The sequence below is a fragment of the Mesoplodon mirus genome, assembly GCF_964341445.2.
Source record: "Mesoplodon mirus genome assembly, chromosome: 2".
Classification (NCBI taxonomy): Eukaryota; Metazoa; Chordata; class Mammalia; order Artiodactyla; family Ziphiidae; genus Mesoplodon; species Mesoplodon mirus.
Genome location: NC_138977.1, coordinates 111,587,536 through 111,613,782, shown reverse-complemented (window position 1 = coordinate 111,613,782; position 26,247 = coordinate 111,587,536). Strand labels below are relative to the sequence as shown.

General features: G+C 38.9%; 1 protein-coding gene across 4 annotated transcripts in view; it reads left to right on the top strand.

Annotated features, from left to right (window-relative positions):
• The window catches only part of BICC1 (BicC family RNA binding protein 1), a 299,937-nt gene that overhangs the window by 243,608 nt on the left and 30,082 nt on the right, over window positions 1-26,247 (top strand). For all 4 annotated transcript variants that reach the window (XM_082634831.1, XM_082634830.1, XM_082634833.1 and 1 more), the window contains 11 exons: window positions 5,248-5,327; window positions 7,081-7,239; window positions 8,748-8,801; window positions 9,245-9,439; window positions 9,667-9,918; window positions 12,268-12,399; window positions 15,243-15,429; window positions 17,276-17,437; window positions 18,038-18,234; window positions 18,373-18,505; window positions 19,058-19,214. In XM_082634831.1, coding sequence (XP_082490957.1) covers window positions 5,248-5,327; window positions 7,081-7,239; window positions 8,748-8,801; window positions 9,245-9,439; window positions 9,667-9,918; window positions 12,268-12,399; window positions 15,243-15,429; window positions 17,276-17,437; window positions 18,038-18,234; window positions 18,373-18,505; window positions 19,058-19,214 — 1,708 coding nt within the window. The remainder of the gene's footprint in view (window positions 1-5,247; window positions 5,328-7,080; window positions 7,240-8,747; window positions 8,802-9,244; window positions 9,440-9,666; window positions 9,919-12,267; window positions 12,400-15,242; window positions 15,430-17,275; window positions 17,438-18,037; window positions 18,235-18,372; window positions 18,506-19,057; window positions 19,215-26,247) is intronic.

Below are 26,247 nucleotides of genomic sequence, written 5' to 3'. Positions count from 1 at the left end.
TACGTGATCCAAGTCAGCCAGTGCCCTTGAGATGGGTGGGGATTTTTCTGAGACGATGTATATTGGCTGTTCGACAGAATTCCTACTCTAAAGCCCGAGTCTTCCTTACATAAAACACTTGGCCGTACTACTCGGGAACTACCTGCCAGCAGAAGATATAGTCCCAGTGGTTGGAGGGAATTTCGGAGGAAGTTGAAATTCTCTGCCTGTCAACACTGACCACTCCTAACAGTGTTGACAGACCTGGCCCCAGCCAGTGTCCTTGGTTAGACAGGTTTAAAGGCTAAGACTCTTTAGGAAGAACATGAAATAAAAGTGAAAAGAGTTCCAAGCCAGGAGAAAGTGAATTCTGTCCAGTGGTCTCTTCTTATGGATTTAAGGCCAGTTTGACACTTTTGTTTATATGCATAAATGTACCAAAAGCCATCCTGATTTTAGGCCATGATATGGAACTTTTCCCCATAAACAAAAAAACCCAATTTTAATATGATGTCTTTTATTTTGGGGTGTTGAGGGTGGGAGGAGTGAGTTTAGTCAAACAAGGGATTTTCTATTATTTTCTCTCTCCAAGAGAACATGCTGAGAGTGAAAGCATTGCTTTGAATTTTTCTGAGGCAGGAAGGTAGTTACAAATAGATCATTGGTGAAACATTGATGGCTTAAATTCATCACGTGTCAGTAGTATCTTACTTTCTGTAGCATAATAAATACAATGAAATGCCTAACATGAGTATTCTCTATAGATTTTTGCTGTGGGATAGGTATGAAACGGAAAGGATATTTAATCTTGAGAGAAGGCAAAGACAATAAAATATTCACTAATGCTTCCAGGAATGGGAATGTTTCCAAGGATAGAAAACCAGAAGAGGAGAAACCAGAGTTTGAAGAGATAATCTTTTAAAACCATAATTTAAGCTCGTATAAACATCCCAACGCTTTGAAATATTTATCTTTCTGACAATATGGTTTTTAGCATGTTCTTATGAAAACATTTGTTGCCTTACCAAGTCCTTATGAATTTCCATATGGAGTCATAAAAAAACCTCTTTTTTCCCAAAGGTTTAGCTCTTTTGCAGGGTACACATATAAAATACCCATATCATACCCATGTCCGTTCAGCTTCATATTACTTATTGAAGGTTGGATCACTGTCTGGTCTTCATAGGATGACACCAGAGAGATGAGAGCAGGTTGATGGGACAGGAATCTAAAAACCCAAAATCTGGATGAATATCTGACAGTTCTCTGTATTTTTATAGAGGTACTGAAATCAGAATATTTGAAATTAAAACTATTGGGAATATTTTGGGAAGTGCAGGACATACGGTCACCTTGGTTGTGAGGTTTAGCTCTTGCCACAGATTTGAATCTCCTCTCTCTGTATTTTGCCATCTCCAAAAATAGGGGCGCCATCAATCTATTCCACAACAGTTTACTGAGTATCTACTACTAATTTCGAACTGTGGAAGTTACAGAACCAGTTAAGACAATTCCTGTGTTCAGAGAGCTTGAGGGTTGTTTCAACAGCAGTCAATATTATTTTTAGAGCAATGTCTTAAAACTTTCATGCCCAAATCAGAGTTGTCCTTCAAAGCAATTAGTTTTGGGGAGGAGGAGACTGCATACTTATTTCCTGTTTCTCCGCCATCTTCTAAGTTCTTTTCCTTGTTTTTATGTTTATTAATATAGTTCATACTTTGATTTTTCATCTCTCCATCAAGTATTTCCAGAATGGGTCTGAATGAAACCTTAGTCCCTTGTGGTGCTACGGACAAGCTTGAAGGGTAAACTGTAGCACTTATTGAAAGCAGAGAATAGTATTTCAGGATTTGAGATGAGTGCATTAAGTTCAACCTGGAAGAAGAGCCCACTCACATCCTGTAGATACCTTTTAAGCAAGAGCAAAGAGGGAATGAAAACTACAATACTACAGGCTACTTCAGCAGTCTAAACCAGAATTTTGTCATGTTTTGCTCTGTACTTACGAGACTTGATTATTTAAAGCACCATTTTCCAAATGAGTGCTGATTTGGGTCCTGGAGACAGTTTGATGCTGTTGGTGACTGTCTCTCTTTTGTGTCCATCAATGGTTTATATTTTTGGCCACTAGATGGTGCTGTCTCACTTTGAAATAAAATGTATACATATATTTTAATTGAGTCTTTTGCTTTTTATTTTGTTTATTGTTCCTTTGATGCAGAGATGGTGGAAAATCAAATTCCTTCTTAAACTGGATCTGAGGTTTCCTGTCCCTCTACAGATGCATAGGAATTATAATGTGATTATCCAGCCTGTAAAGTAATAGGTTTTCAGATTATCATACCACTCAGTACATAGTGTTAATTTATTTTGTGAGAAAATACCTTTTTTCCCTATAGAAGCATTTTATGTTATATATACTTGGCTGATACGTAAGAGATTACAATTACACGTTTTTTTGTTTTTTTGGTTTTTTTTTTTGCGGTACGCGGGCCTCTCACTGTTGTGGCCTCTCCTGTTGTGGAGCACAGGCTCCGGACGCGCAGGCTCAGCGGCCATAGCTCACGGGCCCAGCCGCTCTGCAGCATGTGGGATCTTCCCGGACCAGGGCACGAACCCGTGTTCCCTGCGTCGGCAGGCGGACTCTCAACCACTGCGCCACCAGGGAAGCCCCAATTACACGTTTTGTGTGGCTTGATCTGCTGTGTCCTATTCTTGATTTAGGAATCACTTGGGAAAACAACAAAATGCTGATTGCCGGGTCCTGGAGACCGAGGAACCTATATTTTAGTAAGTGCTACAAGTGAGTCTGATGAGCAGACATGTGAGTCTGGATTAGAGCAGCACCAAGCTCTAATCCCCCACTGCAGCAGTGAGCATTTCTAGTAGACATTAATGTCAGAGCCTACAGTAATTCAAACCAAAGTTCAAGAGAGTTGAGACCAAAATTTTGAATGTAGACAGCTCTTTATGTAAATATTGCCTCTAGGAGCCATAATGGATATAATAAGAATTATTAAAGAGAATGTTTAGTTACTTAAGTATGCTAAAGTTGGCGAGAGTCTTGCACAGAAAAGGCAGTCCCTGTTCGGACGCCTGAAGGAGCAAGTGGACACCACGTCATGCAGCAGTAGCACGGAGGCTCTCCCAGCTTGTGGTGGTTGGACAGCCATTTTGCCCTACGTTTATTTAGCCCCTCGCCTTGTAATACCTGATACTTAAACACTTTAGAAAGTTTTAACCAGCATTTAGGTCTTTGATCTTCACAACATCCCTTTGACAGGGCAACTGTCAGAAGAGGGATTAAAGAACAGACTAAGGAAAAGTGCCTGAGCCAGGAGCAGCCACCAGGAGACACAGTCTGGGGAGAGGGCGGGGGCCGGAGGTGTGGGCACCGTCTCCAATTAGGCACTGATGCTGGGAGGCCTCCCCAGGAGGCCAGATGGTCCCGAACTCTGAGGCTCCACGTGCACTCTTGTTGACGAGGTTTGCTCCATCCTGTCCTAAGAACGGGGAGCTTTAGAAAATGGGTTCCTCCCTCTTCCCATCCTTCATCCCTTTCTCTGTCTCTCTCCCTCCCTCTCTCTTTCAATCACACCTTATGAGTCATGGCCTTGATGACTGATGGGTAGGTTACATCACAATATGAGGATGCACGTGTAGTTCGATAAAATCTACACCAGGTCAGTTTACTTTCTTATCCTAGTTTGTCCTGGTTTAGAAGGACTCAGGCACAACTGCTTGCTAATTGTGAAAGTTGCTCAGCAAACACTGGCTGCCTCTGTCGCTGACCTGAGTCTATGAAGTGTACTCAGCAGAGAAGGCAGTATGTTGTAAGCAGTCAGTAAGCTTGGCGTTATTAACGATGGTGGTGGGGATGATGATGCATTCTCTGTTATTCAGCTTTCTCACTAAAGCTAATCGCATAGAATGTTCAGCTTACCCCCCAGGATGGTCTTGGTCTCTCTCAGTCTGACCTGTGGGGTAATAAAACACTCAGATTGTTGGGGAGACTTGAAAACCTGATTCAAGAGAGAACCCGAGAGGCACGTCCCCACGCAGGCGATGGCTCTGATGTCTCCTACTCCTGGAAGATCAGAGCTTGGCCAGCTGCCTCCTGCCCTTTAAGCCTTCCTTTCTCAGTGCAGCCTGACGCCCCTGCCCCGTCCACAGCTGGTCTTCTCGATCCTTCGTTTTGTTCTCCTTTTCCTTTTTGTCATAATATTTACCTTCTAATATACTAGGTCATTTATTTATTTGATTGATTTTTGCCTCCCTGCACAAGACTGTAAGCTTCATGCAGACAAGGGTCTTTTTTTGTCACTAACATATCCCCCAGCCCCTGGAATAGTGCCTGGTACATAGTAGAGGTTCAGAAAATATTTGCTGAATGAATGAATGCTTTCCTGTGCAACATTCCCTGGCACTAATAAGCAATAGACATAGCAAATATTTAGTCAGGTAGTACTAATTCTGAAAAATATTAAATATTCCTGAATGAAGATTAAGGTTTTTTTTTTCTATTAACCTTGACTGGTAAGAATATCTTCTAAATTATCACGTGTTTTAAAGTTTGAATCCAGAGTTGGAAGACATTGGATTACAATAAACAAGGCCTGAATGGTTTTCTGGGACAAGTTACTAAACTGCTCTGTGCCTTAGTTTCCTCTGTAAACAACCTCACAAAACTGTGGTGTAGAGTAAATTAGTCCATGCATTTCAAGCCTTAGAACAGGGCTTGGAATGTAGCAAGAGATGAATTAATAAATTGAATTTATAGACTCTTTACTCGTTTAAAAAATAATTATGTGGGGCTTCCCTGGTGGCGCAGTGGTTGAGAGTCCGCCTGCCGGTGCAGGGGACACAGGTTTGTGCCCCGGTCCGGGAAGATCCCACATGCTGCGGAGCGGCTGGGCCTGTGAGCCATGGCCGCTAAGCCTGCGCGTCCGGAGCCTGTGCTTCTCAACGGGAGAGGCCATGGTAGTGAGAGGCCCGCGTACCACAAAAAAAAATAAAAATAAAAAAATAATTATATGATATTTTGCAATTAAATTTAAATAGGTTAGCCAGTGTTCAGAAGGAAATAAAGCATCGATAAATGCACAGTTTGGGTATTTTCCATATTCCTGTTTTTATTACAGTGACAACACACCTGGAATGAATTGAATATTAAATTTATTATGTAATCTCTTTTCTTATAGTGTAACAGCAGTTTTAAAACAGAGCCTGGGAGTTTCATATGAGTCCTCTGTTTTTGATTTCTTATAGATCCCCATATTAAGGTTTCTGGAAAGAAAGAAGATGTTAAGGAAGCCAAGGAAATGATCATGTCTGTCTTAGACACAAAAGTAAGTGAATGTTAAGGACACTCAGATGTCAGAACCTTGTCTCTGCAAGGGCTACTTCATGCTGTTGTGAAAGAACCATTTGGAGAAGAAAAACCAGGAGAAAGTAATGGTGGGTTTTGAAATAAGCACGTGTGATTCTACAGTGGATTAAAAATCTGTTTAAAATTTGAATAGGTTCTCTCATGCTGGGTAATTGAATAATATTCTCTCCCCCCCATATATATATATATATATATATATATATTAAAAAATATTGACCCGGATTAGTATAGGGCAAGTAATAAAGATTGCAAGAATTAGCATATTTGCCTTTATGATATCAGTAGAAAACCAGAATAATCTTCTGTATAGTTCTGTGTGTGTGATGGCATGAAATTTGACAATTTGTCTTGAACATTCTGTCTCTCTACAAGTACATGTAGAGAGAGACAATAGAGAAATTACAATATGTAAAAATGTATACTGGTTTGTGAGAATTTATTTTAATAAACACGCCAAAATCACTTACTTTATGCCAGGCACTTAGCTACACCCTTTACACATATTAATTGGTTTAATCCTTATAACTATCAGCACAGAGATATTAGGGAATTTGCACAGGATCCAATAGCTGAAAAGTGGGGAGGTGGGATTCAAATCCAGGCTGTCTGGCTCTTAACCACTATGTTTTGCCACCTGGTATTTCACTGAAATGGTTTCTGATCTCTTCCTCTTTATTTCCTTTCCTGTTTGTTGTTGTTTTTTTAATTTTTAAGAAATATTCACCTTATAATTATTAAATATTTTAGGACATCCGAAAAAGGATATCTTTTTTTCTCTTTTTAGAGGTTAAACTAAAAGAAGAACTAAGTTTAAAAACCAAAGTATTTAAAGGATATAAGTCTAAAATTTAAGAATTCAGAAAATGTAAACCTATTGATATTTTTAACATCTTGTCGTATTTGACTTTTAATTTTACTTTGTAAGGACTGAAGAATTTCAATATCAATTTTAAAAATGAGAAGACATTTCATGTCAGTCTTTATAATTTTACAGCACTGCATTTTCCCAAATTAAATACATGGATTCCAGTCTGACTGTAATTATTCATTATGTTTTAGAATTTTACATTTTGCTTTAATGTAAATAACAAATCTTATACTCCGTATTGGTTTACTTAAGCCATTTTACTGCTAGAGATGCATACTTTGTGGTATCTTCCTCACTCTTACTCCTACCGGCAAGAATAATTATCTATTTTGTAAAATTTGGCATACAGTGATAGAGAATTTGTGAAATGTTTGTAAATACTTTTTTATTCCGTTTTGAATTTTATTGTTATTTCTAGTTTTCTATCATTGTTCAACATTTCTACTAACATACATGTATTCACTCTTGTAATTGTTTTCATCTGTTTTTAGTTATTTGAATTCTGTTTCATGAATAATATCTATTAAAGGAAAAACGAGTAATTTTTTTGTAATTATACCTAATTTTACTTAAATACTACTGTCCCAAAAATTATCTTGGTAAAAAGTATATCTTTCTATTTTTTCTGACAAATCTGTCTTTAAAGGAAAATTTTCTTTTTTATTAGCCAAGGAGAAATAGATAGAAATTGAAAAATTTATAGATTAAGATCTTATTAAGAAATCCGTAAGCTTTCCCACTGGGTCACTTTTTGTTAATCCTATTCCTTTGGGGGAAAAGTGTTCTTTAGGAGTTGTTCCTTCCTTTTTCATGAATCAAGAAATAATACATTATTTCCATGTAGAGCAATCGGGTCACCTTGAAGATGGATGTTTCACATACAGAACATTCTCATGTAATCGGCAAAGGTGGCAACAATATTAAGAAGGTGATGGAAGAAACAGGATGCCACATCCACTTTCCAGATTCCAACAGGAATAATCAAGCAGAAAAAAGCAACCAGGTGCTTTGTCTTTTCACATGAATTTTTATGGGACAAATTAAAGCTTGAATTTTCTGTATGCATAACTTTTTTGGGAGATGAGAGCAAAAGAGTAATCATGAAGATGGCATTGAGTATGGATTGTATGTCCCTCTCCAAGGAGACTGAAGGTGCTCTTCTTTTTTTAAAGAGATGAGTTGTAGATGGGCCATAAATCCTTGATCTCTAAATGGTTTGTAGAAGAGAGGGAAGGTTATCGTGGCAATATAAAACGAAGTCCCTACGAAAGGCTCGGAAGGCATGTGAGTTAGGAAAGGACCTGAAAGCTTGCCTAGTCCAAGCACCTATTAATAGCTGGGATTCTGTCTGCAGCATTGCACAAGTGGTCCTCCAGGCTACACTGGATCACCTTCTGAGAGGCAATGTATGAGTGTCTGACTTCCTCACATTGACTGAATTATGGCTCTGTTTTATACACATTTTTTTCTCATTCTTGTGTTTGGAAACAAATAGAACTCACCTGTCTAACATGAAAACCCTGTCAGTACTTGAAGAACAGCTGGTGTTCTTTGTGTTATTTGGAAGTTTTCTCTCCTCTAATCACAATATAGGAACTATGTTGGCCACAAAGATGAATATGATATAGTTTTTTCTCTGTGGGGACTAATGGTGACAGTGGGACACATACATAAAGAACTAGATAGGAAGCCATGATAAAAAGCAAGAGCAGTAATCAAAATATTTGATGGCTGATACGGCATGGGCATGGCCCATGAGAGAGCACTGTCCTGGAGCCCCACCCCCTTGCCCTAACGCCAGGAGTAATTCTCTTTAGTTGATGGATCATAGGAAAGACCAGGAGATCCCAGGAGAGGGCTGTTGGAGCAGCAGGTTTTTTTTTTTTTTTTTTTGCGGTACGCGGGCCTCTCACTGCCGTGGCCTCTCCCGTTGCGGAGCACAGGCTCCGGACACGCAGGCCCAGCGGCCATGGCTCACGGGCCCAGCCGCTCCGCGGCATGTGGGATCCTCCCGGACCGGGGCACGAACCCGTGTCCCCTGCACCGGCAGGCGGACTCTCAACCACTGCGCCACCAGGGAAGCCCGGAGCAGCAGTCTTTTTGCCAACTAGCATGGAAGTAGTTCATTATTTTGAGAACTTAGTGCGGCACTATCATTGCACGTTGATATCCATCTCGTATTCAGAGAGTTTTTATAAAAAGGGAGAAAATGCAGTGAACACGAGAAATTGTGAAGAGGGCAGGATGGGCTTATGGGGGCTAGGAGGTTTTAGGTAAGTCCAGGAGGTGACGTTGATCAGTTGACACACATCACCAGAGCCTGTTAAAATCCAAATTCTGATTAAGTAGCTCTGGGTTGGTGCCTGAGATCCCTCATCTTTAACAAACTCCCAGATAGGCGAAGCTGTTTTATCCTGGACGGCACTTTGAGTAGTGAGGGTGTAGATAACTGGGAAAGCAGATGTGGGTTCAAGTACAATAAATCTAACTCTGTGTTTTCTTCTTTTGCAGGTATCTATAGCAGGACAACCGGCAGGAGTAGAATCGGCCCGAGTTAGAATTCGGGTAACTATTTATTACCTTTAGTACTGTAAATCAGTGTCAGCGATGTCTGCACTCTAAGGCAATAAAATTACCATAATTTATCAATTTATAACCAAATCATATGTTCAACATGTAGGAAATAGTGACAGAAATTGTATTAATGTATCGGAGGTGTTTCTTAGAGACGTTCTGGATTTTATCTGGCTTGATTTCTCTGATGATTTTGAAATGATCAAAAAGACACCTGAGGAAAAATGCCACAGGCAGCTTAAGTTACAAACTCTCAGGTTTCACAAAAGGCTCCTTTCATTTAAAAAAGTTTATATAGTCTACCGAAGCTTGTGGCTGTATTAAAAGCATTATGTTTTAAAATTCCATCTTCAGAAAAGAATGAATGAACTACACACATCTCTAAATGTACAATGACTTAACTATCTGCCCTGGGTTGTGTAATTTCATTGTAGGAGCTGCTTCCTTTGGTGCTGATGTTTGAGCTGCCGATTGCTGGAATTCTTCAACCAGTGCCCGATCCTAATTCCCCCTCTATTCAGCACATATCACAAACGTACAACATTTCAGTGTCATTTAAACAGCGGTCCCGAATGTATGGTGCTACTGTGATAGTACGAGGGTCTCAGAATAACACAAATGCTGTGAAGGTAAGTGGTTTAGGTAATTCCGAACATTGTAGGTGTAGAAATCATGCAAGTTTTATTTTTAAAGGATTTTAAAAGTAATTTGTTTTCCAGAATTTTTTCTCATAGTACATTCTGGTTCTTAGAATGTGTTGAGTTTCTCCATGGCTGTCAGAAGTGCAGTAGAATCTTTCCCTTCAACGTGGACGGTTACTGTATAGGCCTACTTCTTTCCCACCCTTTTCTCCTAGGAAGGAACTGCCATGCTATTGGAACATCTCGCCGGGAGCTTGGCATCAGCTATCCCTGTGAGCACGCAACTAGATATCGCAGCTCAGCATCATCTCTTTATGATGGGTCGAAATGGAAGCAACATCAAACATATCATGCAGAGAACGGGTGCTCAGATCCACTTTCCCGATCCCAGTAATCCACAAAAGAAATCCACCGTCTACCTCCAGGGCACCATTGAGTCTGTCTGTCTTGCAAGGCAATATCTCATGGTAGGTTTACTGAAGTTAATGGTACGATTTTTTTTTTTTTTTTTACCTCTTTGGGTACAGTGTTTGTTGCTGCCCATACTGTACAAATGTGGTATTTATGGAAGCACTTTGGAATCCTGGTCAAATAAGCAACTTACTTGGTAAAAGGAAATAAAAGAATAAGGTACATAGTGCCTCACAGACTTAATTTCATTAGATAGGTGAGTAAGTTCCTTTTAGTATTTTTTTTTTTTTTTTTTTTTTTTTTTTTTTTTTGCTGTACGCGGGCCTCTCACTGCTGTGGCCTCTCCCGTTGCGGAGCACAGGCTCCGGACACACAGGCTCCGCGGCCATGGCTCGCGGGCCCAGCCGCTCCGCGGCATGTGGGATCTTCCGGGATCGGGGCACGAACCCGTGTCCCCTGCATCGGCAGGCGGACTCTCAACCACTGCGCCACCAGGGAAGCCCTCCTTTTAGTATTTTTTTAACTTACACTACGCAACAGAAGAGGTTACACTGAAATAACTGGCTGTATTTTGTGGAAGGTGGTTATTTTTATTTGATGTGTAATATTAGTTTGAAGGTGGTTATTTGTATTTGACGTGTAGTATTAGTTTGCATTTGCCAAAAAAGTCTTCTGTTTAAACAGAAAAGTTAAAAATTAACACATTGAAAATTTTACCCTCAAAGATATAAATTTTGGTAGCATGAAACGTTTGAACATTTCATAAATCTCTGATACAGTTTTAAAAATGCTGTTTAAGCCATGAATTTGAGTGTCATGCATTGAAGAAAAATAACAGATAATTTACTACTGCTTCCAGTTTACAATTTTCAATATTTATATCCTTACTATATTCATTTAAAACCCCAGTGTGTAGATTGATGTATAGTAACAAAATGGACTGACATACTGTGGACTCACAAGTATTCTTATTAAAAACACCATTATATTCTCCTGTTCAGGCTAGACCTTTAGTGACATTTGAATCCATAAGCTTCAGGTGTGACATTTGCTATTATTAACTTGAAGAATCTGTTCTTGAGAAACTTTCAGAAGATCCAGATTTGTATTGTTGATTCCATTCCTCTGACAGATGAGAACTTGTTATAATCATTAAGGATTATGATATATAATTTTAAGAAATTAATTTTTAATTTTCTTAAAAGCCAGGCTTACTTAGGCTACTTTTAATATACGGCTAGTTAGAGAGCATATTTGTATTCAAAGATTATTATGATTACTCTTCATATTTTCTTTTTTGCGCTTTTCAAGTTCTTTAGATATTATTTTGAGTTAGTAAACTTTTCAAGTGATCAGCACAGTTACGAATTCATATTCATACTTTGATCACACCTGCCAAAAATACAGGTGTGCAGTGAGACATATTATTATTATTAAACAATACTGAAAGACGTGAGGGAGAGATAAATTAAATGTCTTTAACTTACATTTTAAATACCCTCACCATTTTTTTTATAGCAGTGTCCTTACAAACATCAATTATCCAGAAGAGAAATGGAACATGGTGATTTCATTTTAATTCTAGTATGTTTGATAGTAACTTCTTCAGATAATTATATACAAATCCATCAATCTGTACATCTTAAAAATGTATGGGATCTGGTTCCTATACTAAGTAGATTAAGGGCCAGGAAGACAGCATCAGAGAAAAAAAGTGCTAAACTCTGCCATGCTAAAGAGTAAGATAGTGAAAAGAAGGGGTGATAGTAGCATTTTACTCCAGGAAGGAGGTAAGGTTTGAGTTGTGTCAGAAGAGAAGTAGGAATTGGGTTGGCAAAGAAGCCTTTTGATGAGTTAAGAGACCAATGTCAGAACCTATTTAAAAGATAGTCAAGAGGCTGGTCTAGCCTGGAGGAAGGGGCAGACATGTACACATAAACCTGTGATTGCACCAGCAAAGCCGAGCTGGAATGTAGAGGTTTTTAAAGGCTGATACATGTTTAGATTTCATTCAGGAGACAATAAAAAGCCTCCACTGTAAGTCTTTGAGCCAGGGCACAAGATTAGTATACTTGATGTGGCTGAGAATCTAGTTTCTGGTGTCACTAACAAAACTGAAGTCAGAGAATGGAGGAATTTTCCAAGGTGGAGAGTAGATAAAGAATTCAGGGCCAAAAATAAACATAAGACACATGTTTTTGTCATCCAAAAAATTGTTTCTACCCCTCAACATTATTTGCACACCAGCTTTCTAAGCTATGTGAAGGTATATAATTTAGCTTTAATACTTTGGTTTACTCTTTAAATCTATAAAAGATTGTATTATCTGTAGGCATGTTAAATTATTGGATGTTTAAATGAGTAACTTTTTTACCTCTCACCCTTTCCATTGTGACATTTCCTAGGGTTGTCTTCCTCTTGTGCTAATGTTTGATATGAAGGAAGAAATTGAAGTTGATCCACAGTTCATTGCTCAGTTGATGGAACAGCTCGACGTCTTCATCAGTATTAAACCAAAGCCAAAACAGCCGAGCAAGGTTGGTTCAGAGTCTGGGCGCAAAGAGAACCATGTATCACCTCACATTCTGTATAGTGTTATTTTCATATAAATGTGTATTTGCATATACATGGAACTAAATATTCTATATAATGTACATAGTTATATATCATATTTAGTTATTTTATATAAATGTAAATTTGTAACAGCATTCATTATTGATTTTTTTTTATATATGTGTTGGTTTTTGGAGTCCATTTGTGACCATTATTTTAATTACATATATGGGAAGGAAAGAGAAAACATTTTCTTATTAATTTGCAATCTGGTAACTTTAAACGTTACTAACTTGCCGGAGAGTTGGTAAGGCTAAATGTTGTGTTATGTGCATATGTGTATGTGTACATATCCAAGGCAATTAAAAAAATACTTAGTTTACTTAACTAATTGTGAGCCACTGTGCTAGCCCTGGAGATTTAAAGAATAAGCGCCATTGTCTGTCGTATATACTTTAAATAATGAAGTATCCCCAGTTCAGCCTTCTTGGAACTTCTCCTCTAAGATGCTGCAAAGTTTAATGGGATAATTCTGGCGTTATTAAGTGCTAGTGCGAGTTTGAGGAAAGAGGAGTGTTCCTACATTAAAGCATGTAAGTTGACACAGCCACTTTGAAAAGCAACTTGTGATCATCTGCTCACACTGAAAACACGGATACCCTACCCTCAGCAATACTACTTCTACTTATACATGCCGAAGAAACCTTTGTATCAGAAGCCAAAGGACAAGAATGGTGTTGAATAAAAAAAGCAAGTTGTGGACTTCCCTGGTGGCGCAGTGGTTAAGAGTCTGCCTGCCAATGCAGGGGACACGAGTTTGAGCCCTGGTCCGGGAAGATCCCACATGCCGTGGAGCAACTAAGCCCGTGCGCCACAACTACTGAGCCTGTGCTCTAGAGCCCATGAGCCACAACTACTGAAGCCCGCACGGCTAGAGCCCATGCTCCGCAACAAGAGAAGCCACCGCAATGAGAAGCCCGTGTACCTCAACAAAGAGTAACCCCTGCTCCTTGCAACTAGAGAAAGCCCGTGCACAGCAACAAAGACCCAACGCAGCCAAAAGTTAAAAAAAAAAAAAAAAGGGCTTCCCTGGTGGCACAGTGGTTGAGAGTCCACCTGCTGATGCAGGGGACATGGGTTCGTGCCCCGGTCCGGGAGGATCCCACATGCCGCAGAGCAGCTGGGCCCGTCGGCCATGGCCGCTGGGCCTGCGCGTCCAGAGCCTGTGCTCCGCAACGGGAGAGGCCACAACAGTGAGAGGCCCGCTTATCGCAAAAAAACAAACAAACAAACAAAAAAAGCAAGTTGCATAATAACATGTACTAAATGTTAACGTTTATGTATATATTTTTTTTTTTTTTTTTTTTTTTTTTTTTTTTTTTTCTTTTTGCGGTATGCGGGCCTCTCACTGTTGTGGCCTCTCCCGTTGCGGAGCACAGGCTCCGGATGCGCAGGCCCAGCGGCCATGGTTCACGGGCCCAGCTGCTCCGCGGCATATGGGATCCTCCCAGACCGGGGCACGAACCCGTATCCCCTGCATCGGCAGGCGGACTCTCAACCACTGCGCCACCAGGGAGGCCCTATATTTTTAATTATAGTAGGTAAAACACCAAACGGTTGTGCCTTGCATTTTTAAAATTCCTAAACTGAATTTTATCATATATGCATATGGTATATGTATAACATGTATTACTATATACAATTTTGTCTGTATGTAAATAATGTGGTATTTAGTGTCCAACATAAGAAAAAGAATCATGCGTTCTTCAAAAGAAAACTTTAAAGGAGAAGATAGGATTGAGTCTAAATGAACTTGATATATTGAGCTTAAAGTTAGAGAATAGAACATTAATTTTATGTATTGTGAAGCTTTGTACTTTACTAATTTGAGTTGACTAGAGTCACTGTACGTACCAGAACGAAAAGATACAGTCAGAAGAGACTTTGCATGTAAAGATGGACAGGCACAGGAAGATTTCTGGAGTTCAGCAAGAAGTGAGCAGAGGTCAGGGGAAAAGAGATTTTAAGTGAGAACCCTGAAACCTTGCAGCAGCATCCCAGGGCTGTTTAATTACGCCTCACAGGCCCCGAGGCTGACTACTGCTTTAACTGCCGTCTCGGCCACACATTTTCTTTATTGTCCACTGGAGGCTTTCCCCCTTGGGTTCACATTTCCAATTTTCCAGATGAGTCCATTGAAGAAAAAAAGAAGATTTATTGTTTGGAAATTTATTTCACTATAAACTTTGCCACAGATATGTCATCAGTGAGGGAGAGTGGTGCCTCAAGGTCCATTAGTTAACTAGTAGACTGTAAATGTCAAATGTAAGTGACTATTATTATGCAGTCTGTATATGGTGACGTTTGATTTGTTTTGTAAAGATGAGATAAAGGGGGGAAAGCTTTAATGTAGAGACAAGAGGTTATAAACGAGAATGGGCTGTAGAGACAGAGGACCCAAGTTCCAGTCCTCTAGCTGCTCCTCCACAGCTGTGCTGTGACCTTGGGTGAGGCCCTTGTCCTCACTGAATCTGAATAATAATTCCACCCCATGAGGTTTTGCAGGAATTAGAATATATGTGCAGCTTCCATCACAGTGCCTGGGACACAGGACACACCCAATAAATGGTAACTAACATTTTATGGTTTTACCAAGAGGAGTAAACTTAGGAACTATGTGGTTAGAATTTGCAGTTGATTTTAAATCATCATTCATCCATTCCCTGAGTGGAATTCTTATTACCATATTCATTTCTCAGCCCCCTCCCCAATTCATTGTAGACTACTTGCATGTCACTTTTTTCTTTCTCATTGTGTGTTTTCATAGTCTGTGATTGTGAAAAGTGTTGAGCGAAATGCGTTAAATATGTATGAAGCAAGGAAATGTCTCCTCGGACTTGAAAGCAGTGGGGTTACCATAGCAACCAGTCCATCCCCAGCATCATGCCCTGCCGGCCTGGCATGTCCCAGCCTGGATATCTTAGCTTCCGCAGGCCTCGGACTCACTGGACTAGGTATAAAATTTATTATTATAGCCCTTCTCAGCCACTGGGGGATTGCTTTTCCAGTTTCCTTTCTTTCTACTGTTTGGGGCTACATTTTAAAGGCTGTTTTTTTCCTCTTCAGGCCCTATGATCAGGTGAAAAGCAACAAAACTCGAATCAATCCATTTTGATTTTTTTGTTAGACTCTATGGATTTCTGTTTCCCAGATTCTTTTGATTTTGGCATAAATAATCAAGGTCTGGCTGTTGTATTTTCAGTGGCTGTGTTTGTTCTTCTAAATTAAGAATGCCATTGAGAGTGAAGTGAGCCGGCTGACTATAATTTATGTGTTTGTTCTCTCTTGCATTTGCAATATTACCATTAGTCCCTAGAGATGAAGATTATCCAGTTTGCTTTTCAAAAAGTAATTGCAGACCTGCATGAGGGGTGGGGAGGGGGGAGGAGAAAGGAAGCAGAACCCTCAGTCCTAGTGGTTAGGCCTGCCTTGCCCAAACACAAAGGAGATCTAGCCTGCGGCCACCATGGGAAGCAAACCAACCTGCATTTATATCTAAGGTGAAGAAGAGAAAGATGAAAGAACAACATCATCTTGGTGCTTTAGTTCTTTAAGAAAGCAGGGTGAGCCACTTAATAGGCATGGTGTGATATGTATTGCCTCATTTACGGACTCCCATCTTGTAGGATGAAGTTCATTGCTATATTACAGTTATTCTAGGTTCACTACTTTTTTGCACATTTTTCAGTAGCCATTATATAAAAAGTTAATGCAATAACCCTCGCAGATCATTCTACCACGTTCAGTGGTGAGACAGAAAAAAATACTCTCAGCAGTCTTTAAAATTTTTAATAGCTATTCTTGCTTTTTAAAAATGTAATATGGTTATAATATGATTAAGATTCCAAGTATCCCTGCCCAGACACCATTACAAGTAAAGACAGATTTTCCCCCTTGGCCCCTAATCTCCCAAAGTTGTCCTTTCCACTGGAGATTCTGAGCAGAGTTGTAATAACACAGCAATGCATGTGAGTCAGGAAACGCCAATCAGGCAACTTAGCAGGAACTGAGTTCTTCCTGCACTAGAGAGAAAAAAAGTGAGCAAAGATCGGAGTGATTTAATTTTAAGATGTTTTCATGGCTATCTCTAGCCTCTAATACTTAATGCTTTAAGTATTCCTGGGAACTTATTTATACAAACTCACATTTCACTTTAGAACATATTTGAAATGCCCGAAGGGAAATTTCATTACTAAATCAAACATTAAATCCTTAAAACAAGCAAAAAGCAGAAAAACAATTCTTTTTTCTGAGAAAAGTCTTCATACGCATTGAGATGGACCCAAAGACGTCATGTATGGACAGTCATACACGGTATGAAAACTGTTCCAGGTGGGCCAGCCTCTGCAAATGGACCGAAGGGAGATATTCTGTTGCAGGAAAACGTCCCCCTAGTCACTGCTAATTGCAAGTGGTTTAAAAAGAGTTTGTTTGGAAGCAGATGACAAGTGAATTATGCAGAGAAATACAAAATGGGTCTCCACGTGAGCACAATTTTGTTCATCCTGGCTAGTTGAAGTGATTATGAAGCAACTGACTGGTGCTCCAGGCCCCTGACTACTGTCCTGGTCTGGGCATATCTCTCTTCCATTTCTGTTTGTGGGCAAGTGGGGTCCTGTGTTGGAGTTGTATCATGCAATATTTCACGTGAATATTTGAAAGAAGGTAATCTGTCACTCATATCTTATATTTGGAAAATATCAGATTATATGAATGTGCATTCCAAATGGCAGTATTGATGCCATCTGTATTTTTAAATCTTGAGCTTATGTATATTGACTTTACATTCATTCATTACAGGTCTTTTGGGACCCACTGCCTTATCTCTCAATACTTCGACAACCCCGAACTCACTTTTGAATGCTCTTAATAGCTCAGTCAGTCCTTTGCAAAGTCCGAGTTCTGGTACCCCTAGCCCCACATTGTGGGCACCTCCACTTGCTAGTACTTCAAGTGCCACAGGTCAGTATTATTTAAGTACAATCAAGGGTGTGTATTCTTAGGTATTAATCAGTTTTTCAGTAAAATTTACTAGTGGTTCCGTTTCCGTAGGGAAGAACTATGGTTCAAAGAACACTGCAGCCAAACAAATTCTCCAAAGTGTAAATCAACTAAAATGAAGCATAATAAAGCAGTGAGATTTTCATAAAAGTAATATGTAATCTTCAAACGTGACAAGCAGATCAGGAAAAAGAGCATGATGTGCAGGGAGCAGTGACAAAAGCACACGAGGGTCACTGACCTGGTAATTAGGAAATGCACGTTCTAGTTTGACAAGTTTGCTTGGTAGTCATATGCACATGCTAAATCTAGCTAGTTTCCTCATTTGTACAGTGAAGAGCTTGGACTAAATACTCTCTAAAATGTTGTTCCATTTTAATACTTCTTCTATGTTTTTATAGTAATGTGTTAAACCTGTTAACAGAGAGGTATCAAAATTGAATTCTCAGTTTGCAGCAACAAAAATGACTTTTTTTGTTGTTACTGAAAATAATAAAATAATGCTTCTTGATTCTGAGTTTATTCCTGTCTAATGTCTGTCTTCATGAAATGCTGTTGTAGGTTTTTCTGCTATACCACACCTTATGATTCCATCTACTGCCCAAGCCACATTAACCAATATTTTGTTGTCTGGAGTGCCCACCTACGGGCACACAGCTCCATCTCCCCCTCCTGGCTTGACTCCTGTTGATGTCCATATCAACAGTATGCAGACAGAAAGCAAAAAAATCTCTGCTTCATTAAATGGACACACACAGGTAATGCCCTTCAGCAAGAATCATGTGATCTATGCTGTTTGTAAGAGATAAGCCACTGGTAACGCGTTTAAACTTTCACCTGAGATGAATTTTAGAATTGTGACCATATCTCTGTGTTGTTTTCTATTATTATTTCAGTCTCCGAATATAAAATATGGTGCAATATCCACTTCATCACTTGGAGAAAAAGTGCTGAGTGCGAATCATGGTGATCCATCCAGACAAACAACTGCATCTGAGCAGGCACCTCCCAAATCAAACCCTGCAGAAGGTATCTTTCCTTCTGAACTTCAGCCTGCTCTGTTGATTGGATAAAGGGGATTGTAGAAAGTCTGTGCAGTGATTTGGAGTGGGTTTTTCTAGCTAGTCATGATTCACCCTGCCTCAAGACTGCAGAGAGACAGTATCTTGAATGAAATTCCAAAGAACATGGTGAAAGAGCACTTTGCCATAGAAAGAACCACTTTCCCATTACATTGGACCTTCCTAGATTAAAGTGAATGTAATTGTGCAGCAGGAAAGCATTAACTTACAAAGTGTGTGTGTGTGTGTGTTTGTGTGTGTGTGTGTGTGTAATTTTTTCCCAAGTAGAGTATTTCTTTTAATAACACCTTCATCCTTAACAATCTTTAAAGAAACAGGAGGGTCTTCAAATTTCATCATGAGTTTTTGAGGTAGCCTGAATTTAAGGCATCTTCTCTGTAGCTGAAAGCTGTTATGCTTTTGTCTCCATAGAATTGGATTCTGATTTGTTTCCATTGTAGGTGATTGTTGATAGTAAGGTGATGTCTGGATTTTTGCTTTTTTCTCTCCTCTTCTGCAGGTTGTAATGATGCTTTTGTTGAAGTAGGCATGCCCCGAAGTCCTTCCCATTCTGGAAATGCTGGTGACTTGAAACAGATGATGGGTCCCTCCAAAGTTTCCTGTGCCAAGAGGCAGACAGTAGAACTATTGCAAGGCACAAAAAACTCACACTTACAGTATGTATTTTAATTTTAAAACCCCTTGATCCTTTGAAAGAAAGTGTATAACAGGCTGGATTTGTGTTAAACTCAATAGTTAGTGCTCTTTGGTTCAAGTGCATTTGACATTATCCATGGGTTTTTTCATGTCTCTTTATGATTACCTTCTCTTTTTACTTTTAAAAATTTTATTAGGAATAGTATCTGATAACTTTCACCCTTGTTATAAAACAAAATTCAACTGAGTAAATGTAAAGATCAAATTGACTTTATTCCACAATTCATGGATTGGCAGCATCCCATTTAGCAAATAGAAAGGAGCTCCAAAGAACTGCAGAAAGAAGAGGTTTTTAAAGGCAGAAAGGGTGTGGGACAAGGAAGTCATAAAGAAAGGATTATTTCAGGCAAGGTCACCTTCCTTTGGGAGAAGGCAGGGGTCTATCAGGTGGATTACCTCACTAGTGTTCGCTAGGAAATTCCAGACAGGACTGGTTAAGATTACATTCCTAGGAGAGGCTGAAACTGCAGTTAGGTTAGGTATCAGGTCTTGGTTTGCGGATGTGGGGCTTAGTACAAGTGACTCCATTTTGGGCCTGTTGTCCCTTTTTTCACAATTCTCTCCTTTTGATCAGACTTTCAGCCCAAGTGAGAGATGTGATCAAAATTTAAGGCATTAGCACCACTCTCAGCTACCTCTCTATCGTTTAGTTCTTATAGCTTTTACTGATCCTCTGTGTGGTGTTCACAGGTCATGATTCTTTTTTTTGCTATTGAATCTCTGTGGTATTCACAGGTCATGACTTCAGGCTCACAATTGTTTTAGTCAGTCATTTTCTTCCTTTCTTTCCTGGCATTCCAGTTTTAGGGAGGTCATCTGCAAACATACATTTAAAGCTTTTGAGAGAATACAATGCACCAGGGAGACTACTATGACTGTTATAAGTAGAATAATTTCCAATGTTTGGAGGGCAGTTCGGAGCCATAGTCCCCCAGACTCAAACCAATCAAAATCAAATAAGTCAAAGAAAGACCCTGCTGAAGGAGTCATTTTTTTAAGCCAGGTGGCTTGCTCAGTGATCTTGGTTAACTGAGTTTCCACTTGCCCAGAATGTTAATCCAGGTTCAGCATGTAGTGTTGGCCACAGCACAGACACTCCCTTGTTCAGCTAAAAGATAATCAAAGGCTATTCTACTATCAAGAACGACTCTGGGGACTTCCCTGGTGGCGCAGTGGTTGAGGGTCCGCCTGCTGATGCAGGGGACACGGGTTCGTGCCCCGATCTGGGAAGATCCCACATGCCACGGAGCGGCTGGGCCCGTGAGCCATGGCCGCTGAGCCTGCACATCCGGAGCCTGTGCTCCGCAACGGGAGAGTCCACAACAGTGAGAGGCCTGCATACTGCAAAAAAAAAAAAAAAAAAGGACAACTTTGGCCAGAGAATCTAAGGAATTTTGTTGGGCAGCTACTGTCTTTGTCGATTTTGCAGTATTTTCAAGAGTTAAGGAGAGATTCCTGGTTATAGTTTCATTTACATTTACTCTTAACCCTGGGAGTAGGGCCCTGCTATGGAATGTGAATCGTGAACCAAGAAAGCCTCCTGGACTTTTCTAACTCTGCAATATAAATTCAGGGGAGTTGTCCAATGAAGTGTCTCAGTTTGTTTGTAAATAGTTAGGGGCACAGTTAGATAACTCAAGAGGCATTGCCCTGTTATGCGCCAGCCATCTAGGCATCCATACGCCCGAGGAGAATGATAACCACCACAGACAAAGATAAATACTGTTGGGGCACAAACCACTTCCACTAAAGTGGTGCTGTTCATGGATTCATTTGCAGGGATTGTTGCATTTGCCCATTGAAACCATGAGTCATTTAAGTTTTCAGTGCATTTGGGAAGTAAATATCCTAACCTGAAATAAAAAGTTCTTAATTACAGAGGTTACCTCCCTTAGCAATGGCCTGAGAGATTCAGATGACTGTATTGTCTTTCTGGATCAATGCCAGACAGAGTAAAGGAAAGAAAAAGAGAAGAAAAAGGTTTCATATTTAATTGAAGTCTTGATCTGGGGTCTCAGGAGGAAGCAGTCTACCTCAGTGTCAGCTACTTCTCCAACTAGTCAGTTTGATTTTGAGGTCTCCAGCTGGTGTACAGGACCACATGTCAGGTGGAGACTTCTTCAGCTGTGAGATGTGTACCTAAGTCTCTGAAGTTTGGCTGCCATCTAAGTAGTGAAGAGGATCTGATATCGTCCCTTCTAAGGAGACTCAAGGACCGTCTTTGTTCTTAGTGATTCCAAATCAGAAGGGTGGGAGAAAATTGGAAACATAAGTTTGGAGAACTGTGGCTAGTTATTTGAAGGGAACTAGAAGAATTCAGTATCCAGTCCAGTTTACAGGAATATAACAAAACCTCAAAGAAAAATAATAGCACTAGAATCTAATATCTACAAAAGTACAAACATTTTTCTCTCTACAGTTACTTCCATTTTTTTAAAGCAAAAGATAATTGCAGTTAAACTAATTTGTTTGCTTTAAAATTGACCTGATTATTTACATAAGTGCAGCAAGAATAGTGATTGTATTGTATGAGTACTTTTTAAAACTGCTTTGCAGGAACTTTTCATAAGGAATCTCAGATTGAACTCTTAAAAGCCTCTGAGGCCAGAAAGCCAAGCCAAGGACGTGCCATCAGTTTTTACCTACAATACCTATAGTTTGGGTGAATTCCTCTCTTCATAAGGTCCCAAAAATAACCTGAGGTTCCTGGGCCTGCCCGGAAATGACCTTCCTTACTCACTGGGTAAGGCTGCCAGGAACCCTGTAAGCAGAGTACCAGGCCAATTTTTTTAAGGGGCTTTATTGGCTTTATTAAGTTAACCTTAGTTCCTTAAAGCTGTCAGATCATATCTGAGTCTGTGTACATCTCTCTCAAATATGACATTTCAGTCAGAGCTTTGGTAATATAGCCAATGTTTCCAATGTGTTCTGTTACAAGAAGAACAGATTCTTATTGACCTTTGCAAATAACTAACTGTATTGCTGTGCAAAGAATACAGAAGAGTTTCCAGAGAGTTTCTGGAGGGATCAGGTAGGGAGAAAAGTAAATGTTTTGTCTTTGTTTACAAAGGTATACTTTACCAAATTGCTGTATGTCATCGATAACTTAGGAAAAAAGGTTTCCTTAAATCTGGAAAAAAAAAAAACCATTAAGGAACTGGCAATTTTTCAAACAAAAAAAAAATCATTAAAAAATTATAATCATTCTCCTCCTCAGTTCATTTAGTCCCATGTACAATAATTGATATTTGTTCTGCTTGAATCCAGTTCAGTTTTATGACCTTTATGTTATCAGAAACATGCACTTGTTAAAATCCTTTCCATGAACCTCCTTGAAGATGAAGCACTTTTGTAAGAACACTTTTGCAGAAGCATCTAAGAGAGTAAGTCTCTGTAAATGACAAAGACTTAAAAATGCCCGTTCAAGATCTGATGAGATTTCATTTGATAAAGAAATGTAGTTATTTCTGTGATATACACCAGTTTACGTTAATATTAATTATGACTGATAACATTATACCTGGACATATCACATCTCTAGGAATTTCACACAGCTCTGGAACACGTATATACCTATACAAATACAAAATAGAGAGGGCTTAGTATTACTTTTATTTGACAATACTTCCCATGTAATTTAACACATCAAAGAAGCCTAATTAGTTTAAGATCTCTCCTTTTATAAGAAGAGGGAACAAATCTTTTGAGATGTGTCCCAGGAGCCCTCTGGAAAATCTCAAAATTAGTTTGAGGTCAGAAAGATTTCATTTGGGATTTGATTTGGGGGAAGTTTGTCAAAAATATCAAAAGGTTTAAAAACACTTGGTCAAATAGGATCATAGGTCACTGTGAAACAACATTTAGTTACCCATTTAACCAAAGTGACAATTGAAGACTACACAGGCAAATATAGAAAGTTAAATAGTTGTTACAGGAAATTATTTTGGTAAAGCACAAAATACTTCCTTTCTAGGCAGATTACTTAAAGGTAAATAACAACCTTTTACAATCTCTTACTAAGAGCAGACCAGTAATTCAAAATCACTTGTTCTTTTAACAGAGAGAAAATCAATTCTGATTTTGCACTGATGTACTTTTGATATTAAAACTCATTTTTTTCCCACTTAAATAAATTCATTCTAATTTTAGCCTGCTTGACCACACATAAAATTCCTTTCCCAAGCTTCCTTTCCCACAAACCTTCTACAGTTTGGTCTTACGTTTTCTTCTTTCCCATTCTGAAGTAACCAGTCTCACTACAGGACAAAATTAGTTTCATTTTCATCAACAAAAATTCCTCTCCATTCCTCATACCTTCTTTTACTGAAAACACACATCCTACTTTCCTTGCATATGGAAATGTTTCCTTATTATTTCTAGTAACTTTAATTTTATATATATATATATATACACATATATATATTATAAACATATTTATGTAATATATATTTAATTTTTAACCCTAAACAACCTTTTTAGTGAAAAAAAGTAAACAATTGTTTGGCTTGACAAATTAATATTTTTTACAATGTCTAGAAACATATGCTTTTCCGTAGTAAATTTCTCAGTGTGGCACAAAACACGTTTATTAATGTATCCAAATATCTTTAGTTTCTCTGTAAAAAAATAAAAAGGCCAAAAGTGGTAAACCTGTGTTCAGTAATTAATGTTTTAGTATTTTATCTTATTTGGAAATGATCTGGATATTCAATGACTATCCATCATTTACTTTAATTTAGCAAAACTTTAAGGTTTTAGGTTACCAAAAAGATTTTAGAGAAACTATTTTAAAAGTTTACTGAAAGGGCTTCCCTGGTGGCGCAGTGGTTGGGCGTCTGCCTGATGATGCAGGGGATGCGGGTTTGTGCCCCGGTCTGGGAAGATCCCACGTGCTGCGGAGCGGCTGGGCTCGTGAGCCATGGCCGCTGAGCCTGCGCGTCCAGAGCCTTGCTCTGCAATGGGAGAGGCCACAACGGTGAGAGGCCTGCGTACCGCAAAAAAAAAAAAAAAAAAAGTTTACTGAAAAATTTTTATCCCATTTACATCTGTAGTAATCCCCTTTTTTCTGTTGGGGATATGTTCCAAGACTCTCAGTGGATGCCTGAAACCACGGATAGTCCTGAATTCCTATGTATACTATGGTTTTTCCTATACATATATACCTATGATAAAATTTAATTAGAGGTTAACAACAATAACTAATGAACAATTATAACAATATATTATAATAAAAGTTATGTGAATGTGGTATCTCTCTCTCACTTTCTCTCTCTCTCTAAATGTCTTATTGTACTCTACTCACCCTTCCTCTTCTTGTGATGATGTGAGATGATTAAAATGCCTATGTGATGAACTGAAGTGAGGTGAGTGATGTAGGCCTTGTGATGTAGTGGTAGGCTGCTATTGACCTTCTGATGATATATCAGATGGAGGATCTGATCCTGGATCGTTGAGCTATGATGATGTTGATGGTTGGGGAATTCCATGATGGGGTGGAGTGGGTGGCAAGAAATTTCATCACACTACTCAGAATAGCAAACAATTTAAAATGTATGACTTATTTATTTCTGGCATTTTTCATTTAATATTTTCAGACTGAGGTTGACTGTGGGTAACTGAAACCATGGAAAGTGAATCCACAGATAAAGGGGGACTACTGGATTCAATTTACTTAATTTATATAAGCACTTAATCTTTTAAAACCACTTACATAGAGCTCTTTTACAAATTAATTTTGGCAATACCATCCAGAAGTGGAAAATTCAATACATCTGCAACACATACATAGACACACATAAACTGACAGTCATAAACAGAGACCTTTTGGGTTCCATTTTTAAATTACTGCTGTGAATCAGGTACAGTAATAAAAAAAATTTCACTAGTTATAAAAAAAAAGTTGGATTTAAGTTTTCTGGTAGATGGAATAAGTTAAGTTTACCTGCTCAGATGGCTGAAGCTTTTTACTGTATTTGTGGGGAAGACACTTAAAAATTTTTTTGTCCACCTAAGTTTCAAATGACCTTTTCCCTTTTGTTCATCTTCTGATAAGAATTACCTCCCTTAAAAAAGAAAAAGAATTACCTCCCTAAAGTTTGTAGAACATTTACATCTCAAAGGTACAGGGAAAGAATGCAAGTTCCTCCAAGGACTTTGGTTTCTTCCTATAAGGCCAGAATTTCTACAATACTTACAGGCCTTCTGAATAGGGGAGGTTTTAGGACTGGTAAAAGGAATAGGTGGACTTTGAACTGCCTCTACAGCTAGTTTCTAGTTTTGCAAAGATTTGTAAGATAAGGACAGTTGCTCTCAATTCCTCAAAGAATTGGGTTGCAGCCTAAATGACATTATAGTTTGAGCCACCCATCCAACTACATTATCCTTAATTTGCTTTTTTTAAAAAAAATATCAGGGAGAAGATTTCTAACTAAGGTGGGAACCACAAGATTTCTGTGTTCTGGATTTAGAGCTGTTTGCCTTTGGAATGTTTTAGTAAATCCTTTCACAGAGGCTTTAGAGGGTTTTTCTTCCCCTGAGTGCATAGTTTAATTTTAGTTTAAGGGAGGAGACGTAAAAAAAATTCCCATCAGCCTCTGAATATCAGCTTCCAATTTTTGACCAACTGTTGACTGCAGAGCTACTTAATAAAAAAATCTTTTAACTATCTTGTCAGTTTTCGTTGTGGACAAGCAGTAAATATTTCTGGCAGTATTGAACAACCCCTTAGACTTAAGAGGTATTGCAGAAAAGGGTGCAAAAAATATTTTATTTTCCTCTCTTTATTGGGTACTACAGACAGAGACCCAGGAGAGCTGACTCTGGTAAGAATTTTCTCCCTTTGTGGGCTTCTGCCAGTTTTCCCAGGATCCCACCTACAGGCTCCAAGTGAGGTTTAAAATAGAGGGTGTAGCTCTAGTGTCTACCAGAATTTGGCAAGGTTTTTCATGAATTTTAATTTAGTTTTCCTTAGCTATTTAAGGGAATAATGTAGCA